This window comes from Entamoeba nuttalli (assembly GCF_000257125.1).
Source record: "Entamoeba nuttalli P19 unplaced genomic scaffold asmbl_9435, whole genome shotgun sequence".
Taxonomy (NCBI): Eukaryota; Evosea; order Mastigamoebida; family Endamoebidae; genus Entamoeba; species Entamoeba nuttalli.
This window is the reverse complement of record NW_008579639.1, coordinates 14,646-20,877: the sequence shown is the minus strand read 5'-3', so window position 1 is coordinate 20,877 and position 6,232 is coordinate 14,646. Positions and strand designations below refer to the sequence as shown.

At 25.1% G+C, this 6,232-nt stretch overlaps 3 protein-coding genes across 3 annotated transcripts; all 3 read right to left on the bottom strand.

Moving 5' to 3' along the window:
* Positions 1-365: 365 nt before the first annotated feature.
* Positions 366-2,414, bottom strand: ENU1_198750 (RhoGEF domain containing protein; the record flags this gene model as incomplete). The annotated part of the gene is made up of 1 exon (XM_008862047.1): positions 366-2,414. The coding sequence occupies one exon, from the start codon at positions 2,412-2,414 to the stop codon at positions 366-368; it is 2,049 nt and encodes a 682-aa protein (XP_008860269.1).
* Positions 2,415-2,632: 218 nt separating this feature from the next.
* ENU1_198740 (ribosomal protein L24 protein) lies at positions 2,633-3,274 on the bottom strand (the record flags this gene model as incomplete). Its single annotated transcript, XM_008862046.1, has 1 exon — positions 2,633-3,274. One exon carries the CDS (start codon positions 3,272-3,274, stop codon positions 2,633-2,635), a length of 642 nt encoding a protein of 213 aa, XP_008860268.1.
* A 601-nt stretch (positions 3,275-3,875) lies between these two features.
* On the bottom strand, positions 3,876-4,208 carry ENU1_198730 (hypothetical protein; the record flags this gene model as incomplete). Its single annotated transcript, XM_008862045.1, has 1 exon — positions 3,876-4,208. One exon carries the CDS (start codon positions 4,206-4,208, stop codon positions 3,876-3,878), a length of 333 nt encoding a protein of 110 aa, XP_008860267.1.
* Positions 4,209-6,232: the final 2,024 nt, after the last annotated feature.

Genomic DNA, 6,232 nt, shown 5'->3' with positions numbered 1-6,232 from the left:
ATTTCTTATTTTATGTTGATTGAATATTTCGTTATTATTATTTTATTATATTTAATTTCTTTTATTATTAATATCTTTTATATCTTTTTCATTTGTTATTATTCTTTCATATTATTTTACTTCATTCTTTTTATTATTAATTAATCCATTTCTTATTCAAATACATCATCATAATCAAATATTAATTGATATTTCATTTTTTGTTTTGTATTAATATTTGTGTGGTGTTTCTAATTTGTCAACAAGCCAAAGAAAAAGACTAAAATAGAACATATATTAAAAAACAGAGTAATTTAAAAGATAGAGCTACTTATTCATTTAAAGAGTTCAATTAAATTGAAATTAACAAAAAAGTAGTTAAATTATTATTTAATAAAACTACTAAGTAATTTACCATATGACCTATCGTCACCAAGAACATACCAACCATCCATAATTGTGCCATTAACAATTTGTGTAAATACAGAAGCGTTTTGAGTAGTTTCAAATATAAATGTTTTATATTGTTCATTTCTAAATTGTTTAATGGTAACAGTTCTATTAGAAATATCAGCCACAACATTACCATTTAAAGGAAATTCTTCTAAGACAGTTTTTTCTTTGGTTTTACCTTTTCTAATTAAAATAATATCATTACATAAATATACAATAGCGTTTTTCTTTTTTGACTCTTTTAATTCAACTCTATATTCTCCAATAAGAATTCTACCAAAAATAAAATATTCAGGCTTATCTAAAATTTCACAAAGCCTTTGTAAGTCATCTCGCATTTTAGTTCTTTCATCAACTACTTGTGAAAAGAAATGATATTCATCATATGACTTCTTTAATAACCCAAAGTCTTTATGTACTTTTTTAGTTGCTTTTATAAGTTCATTAATAAGCATAGGATATCTCATTGTTCTTTGGACTGGTTGAATAAGTAATTGTTCAAGTGTTCTGTTATCTAACTCTTTTATTTTTAAATTATTTTCGATTAATTCAATAACGCATTTATTCTTTTTAATTTCTTTCCAAGTTTTTAACGAAATATTATAGTCAGTAGTAAATACTAATAATGAAGTTACAAGATAAAATGATTCATTTAATCCCTCTCCAATTAATGTGTCAAATTTAAGACTGTCATATAACGCTTTAAATCTATTAGATATTTCTTCACTATTATGAAGACATCTATCAAATGCCATTGTAAATACATTTGTCACTTCATTTTCATTTAATAATCCTTTATTAGCCATTTCTTTTAATGGTATTCTAAAATATTTATCCATCAATTTCATATTTTTACATAAATTTTCTTCTGTTTGAACAATTTCTTGCAGTACATTCTTTCTTTGGAGAAGATTATTTATTGAAAGTTCTCTTCTAATTAAAAACCCTCTTATAACTGATTCCATTTTAATTATATTATCTAATCTTTGTTGATAATTGGAGTCTGATTTAAATGTAATGTGTTCACTAGAATTATTTGGTGTAGAAGAAAGACTAAGTAATGATTGTTCATGTAAATTTTGTTGAAGTTTAGGAAGATCAATAATTGCTGATTGGATTCTACTCTTTCTCCAGCTTCTTTTCATTGGAGATATAATCCCATCTGTTCTTGACATTAGTCCAATTGTTTTACCTTCATCTTTAATTGATAGTTGTTTTGTATTAACTGATAATTGAGTAGATTTTGTTAATGAATTATAACTTGTAGTTAAATCAGGTGAACTAAATTGGATAGATGGTGGTATTATTGAATTACTGTCTGAAGGTTTTCTTCTAAAATATCTTGAACTAGAAGGTTTTATAATTTCAATTGCATCAACTGAATTTTTTCTTGGAGACATTACTTCACTTTCACAATTTCTTTGACTAATTGTTTCTTCTTTTTTAACTTCTACTGATTTAATTTCATTATTACTTGTTCCAAAAGACCAATTTCTTATTAATTCAATAACATGAGAATTTCTTCCTTTTAACTCTTTGCCTCTTTTTTCTATTTCTTCAAACATCTTTCTAAATGTCATTTTTTCTCCTGATCTATTTCTTGATATAATGCATTTGGCAAGTTCTTGTCCCATTCCTTTAACAATTAATCGAGTTGCTTCTAATTTATTATCAACCATATAATAATTCATAACATTTTCTATATCAATCCCAGCTCTAAGTAATGGCCCCGCTTTCATTACAATATCTTTAATATCTCCAACAACAAGAATATCAGGTTTGTCTGATAAATATTCTGTCAGTAATGCAATCTCTTTCATTTCATTTGAACTGAGATTAGCGTGTATTACTTCATTACACTCCCGTCTTTTTTCTCCAAATAATTCAAATAATATAGTTCCTCTTGACTGAGGATTATCAAGAACTTTCTTCTGAAAAGAGAATCGTTTCGTAGGGCTTTCAATGATAAATAAGCGATTCATTTGTTTATAAAACAAGAAAAACAAGAATAACAATTTGTAAGTTTCAATGGATTTTTTTTAAATTACTTATTTTTATTTGTTTTATTTCCCTTCAATAGAACTTGTTATTTTACTTAAAAAATAATTATATTTTTTATTATTTTCTATTTTAAACTAAAAAAATTAAAAAGTAAAACAAAATTCTATTTCTATATTTAACACATTACGATAATCATCAATTACTTAGCGATCTTCTTGGCAAGTGCAGCTTTGTAGGCAGCAATGGCGTTCTTAGCCTTATGAACCTTAATTCCAGTTTTATAAGCTCTGAGAGTTGGTTTAGACATAAGTTTTTCAGCCATTTTCTTAGATGGAATTCTGATTGGTTTCTTTTCAGTAATTGGTTCAACTTTCTTTCCGAAGATATCCATATTAAGGTCTGGATATGCGGCTTTGAAGACTTTAGCTACTTCTTCATTTCTCTTAGCAACGAGGTCTTTGTATGATTTTCTGCTTTCAGCTTTCTTAGCAAGATATGCTTCACGATCCTTATTCAAGAATAATTTGGTGATAATGACATTTGATGGTCTAATAGCAACTGGAACAGTTTGTCCATTGGCTTTAGTCTTAGTTAACTTATCAATATTAATGACATATTTGCTTCTTCTTACAGCAGTGACTTTACCAGCAACTTTTTGATGTCCTTTAATAATTTTGACTTCATCATCTTTATGAATTGGAACAGCAATAACGTTATACTTTTCTCTAAGTTCTTTTGAAAGTCTAGCACTCATCAAAATAGCTCGTTGACTTGCTGGAGCAGTGTAAAGGGCTTTTCTAGCTTTGCTTGGATTTGAACTGACTTTGCAATTGAATTTCATCGCCACTCTGTTTTAACGTATTAGTTCTTTTTCTAGTGCTAGGGTAACCCTGAATTTCTCTCTTATTTTACTATTCTTCTCTAATTTCTTTTATTATTTCTTATTATTTCTCTCTTTTTCCTCTAAAATCATTTTAATTTTATTTTTTGTTTTTAATAACGCAATTTCTTTTTTTTGTGTTATTATTTTTTTGGCAGAGAAAAATCTGGAAGATCAATTTTGGATGAACCACCAGACTGTTCTTGAAGTTGTCATTTGTCAATCTAGTAATCATTAGTTTCTATGAATCCTTACGAGGCATATCCTCCAATAGATAGAGCACATCCTATGAGATGGGCTGAAAATGTCCCAGGTCCTTACTATGTTTCTACTAACTGTGTTGATTGTGGAAATTGTTCACGTCATTGCCCTGGATGCTTTGCTCGTCATAGTTTTCCAAATCATTGGTATGTAAAACGTCAACCAGAAACTCCTGAAGAAGTGAAAAGGATGGAGAAAGCTATCATTTGTTGTAAAGGGAAAGCAATTATGAAAGCAGAGAATTGACCATTTCATCTTTCATTATTTTTTTAAAACTAAAAAGAAATGAAAATGAATTAATTTAATCATGTTCATTTTTTTGTTGTTCAGGTATGTCTAAAACATTTAATTCTTCATCAAGAAGTTGTAATGCATTTTCTTGTTGAGTTGATTTCTTTGTTATTGTTGCCATAACAAGAACAAAGAAAACACCTATAAGGTTCATCATAATTAGTTGTAGTGCTGGGTTCATAGAATAAATGATGGCACAAGAAGGTATCCAAATAACATACCCTCCAATTAATCCGATGATCCAGTCATGAGTAAAATATTGTTTAATTAATGAAGAGGAGCATCTTGGTAATTGAAGGTCATTATTATAAATCCAATTAATCCAATAATTGACATGAGACATATAAAATAAAGTCCAAATAAACTGGTCAAACAACATTTTATAAATTACTTGTAAAATCCCTTCATTGCCAAAGAGATAAGACTGTAATTTATAAAAAATATCTGACTGAACACCCTTGTTATCTAAATCTTTATTTTCTTTAAGTTATACTATTTCAAATAGAACAAACGACAATGCCATATGCAATAAACATATAAATTCCTATATTCTTTATACTTTCTTGTTTAATAGATTTTTGAATAATAGCTATAATCCATGGAATAATTCCCATGAATAAGCCAGTAGCTACAAAAGAATAGAAATATGATAATTGTAATTTTAATTTTGATAATGAAAGAAGAACTGAAGTTATTAATGGGATATTGTAGTATGATAGAACAATTAGTATTTCTAAACTCAGGATAAGAATGGCTGGTTTTATATTTTTAATAAACACATTTTTTATTTCTTTCAATGTTGTGTTAATATTATTTTTAATCAAAAGGAAATTAGTTGATGAAATGATAAGATGCATTGTATTAATCTAGTTTTTGTCATAACTTTATTTTTGACTTAAATTTATTTTAAACAGTTCATATGAATAATTGTTATATATAACAATTTCATTCTTTTAATAAAAAATAATCATAATAACAGTTTTGAATGAATTTTATTATATTATTTAAGAGTTAACTTATTAGTTATAATAATTTTATTCTTTTTTTATTTCATAGAGTATTTGTGTTAAACTACACAAATAATCATTATCACATTTTTTTTATAATTTATTGAGGTACTAATTAACATTTTGTTACAAATTAGTTTAGCTTTTATTTATTTTTTCGTTTGTTGTATGTAGTGGAAAATCATTTTTATATTGAGTTTATTGATAAATTTATTATAAGTGTTACTGTATTTTTGTTAAATATTTTTATTATGCAATTTAATCAGTTATTTATAATTTTATTTTAATAATAAAAATAAAAAATAAATGAGTTATAGAATCATACAAGGATAATAAATAATGAATTTATTTATTCTACTTAATATTAAATTTAGAGTTTATTTAAATATTTTTGAAATTAAGTTTAGTGTAATCATTTATTTGAAAGATATTGTACTATAAATTATATGTCGATATTAATATATTAAATTAATTATATATATTTGATAGTGGTTAAAATTTGTTTTAGTGTTATAAATTATAGAGTTGTATTTAAAAATTATATAAAAAATGCAAAAAAGTTTTTAGTGGAGTTATTAAATACAATTATCAATAATTTTATTTTGAATAACTTTAAATTATAGTGAATAAAATAATAATACATTGTAAATAAAATATATTTGAAGAATATTATATTTATTTATTTTAATAATTTAAATAATTTTCTTAATTGTGATATTGAATATAGTAATACTCAAATTGTAATGAAATATATTCATAGACTTAATAAGGCTATCATTGGAAATATAAAATAAACACAAATCATTTTATCTTATGTAATTGAATGTGAAGAAATTGTTTACTGAAACAAATAAAAAATAAATCAAACTCAGTAATTATGTTATCTAATTAATAACAACTCTTTTAAACTGTCTTAATTAAATTTAATCATTTAAAGACTAATTAATTAACACAACACATATTTTCTTAGTTATGTTATTGAAAATGTTAATTAGTGATAAAGAAAAAAAAAAAGAAACCATTGTTACAAATATTAAAATCATTCCCATTATGTTTCTATACATAATGGTTAAGAATAGATGAAAAATGAGCATCACTTTCCTTCATCCTCATGTTAATGTTATGACTGGAGTTAATATGCCATTGTTAATTCTTTTGAGTATTGCCTATTCATTATATCTAATACAGGTACAGGAGCCACAGTTAATGCATATATTTCATTTGGAAATCGTCAAGTCATTATAATGCCAGTTTCTGATTTTGGGTTAATGAATTTAGTAGAAGATATGTGGACAGATGGAGTATATCCACATGCTATTTTAATTATGATATTCTCTGGAATTTGGCCTTATACCAAATA